The sequence below is a fragment of the Apaloderma vittatum genome, unplaced genomic scaffold (assembly GCF_000703405.1).
Source record: "Apaloderma vittatum isolate BGI_N311 unplaced genomic scaffold, ASM70340v1 scaffold27534, whole genome shotgun sequence".
NCBI lineage: Eukaryota > Metazoa > Chordata > Aves > Trogoniformes > Trogonidae > Apaloderma > Apaloderma vittatum.
In genome coordinates, this window is record NW_009713857.1 from 10,079 (window position 1) to 10,586 (window position 508).

A 508-nucleotide genomic window follows, 5' to 3' on the forward strand; every position below is an offset into this window, starting at 1 on the left:
AGGATGATCTGGGGCAAGACTGTGCCGGTGGGAGGCAGGAGAAGAGGATAAGCAGCACTGCCTGCGGCTCAGTGTCCCCATTGCACCACAAGCATGAAGACAGGGAACATTCCCTGGGGCTGCCCAGGACACACCGAAAGATGCCCAGAGCAAGTCTGAGCAGAAGGAGACATCCCTTCTGGTCCCGGTGTCGTGCTGGAGCAGGGCAGGGTGTTCCCGCTCAGCTCCCTTCTACAATGCCAGCAGCGCCCGTGCAGCATCCTCCGGGGCTGTGCTGGGAGCTGCATCTGTGAAACGTCCTGAGGATCCGACATGTGGAGATGTTGTAGCCATAGCCACGGGGCTATCACTCAACTTCTTTCGAGGTCTGGCCACCCTCTTCATTCTCAACCCTCCTAAGCAAGGAAATTCACCCTTACCTTTGTAGGCGAGGCGAAGGCGCGGGGCATGCTGCTTCCAAGCCTTGCTGCTGCCTGGCTGCTGCAGGAGGAGGCAGAGGAGGAGCGCA

The 508-nt window shown here is 59.4% G+C and overlaps 1 protein-coding gene across 1 annotated transcript in view; it reads right to left on the reverse strand.

Annotated features, from left to right (window-relative positions):
- The window catches only part of LOC104273264 (semaphorin-3D-like), a gene marked incomplete at its 3' end in the record, with an annotated part of 10,570 nt that overhangs the window by 9,956 nt on the left and 106 nt on the right, over positions 1 to 508 (reverse strand). The window contains exon 2 of the mRNA XM_009868526.1: positions 420 to 508. This exon is cut by the window's right edge and continues 3 nt beyond it. Within this exon, the coding sequence (XP_009866828.1) occupies positions 420 to 508 (89 nt within the window). The remainder of the gene's footprint in view (positions 1 to 419) is intronic.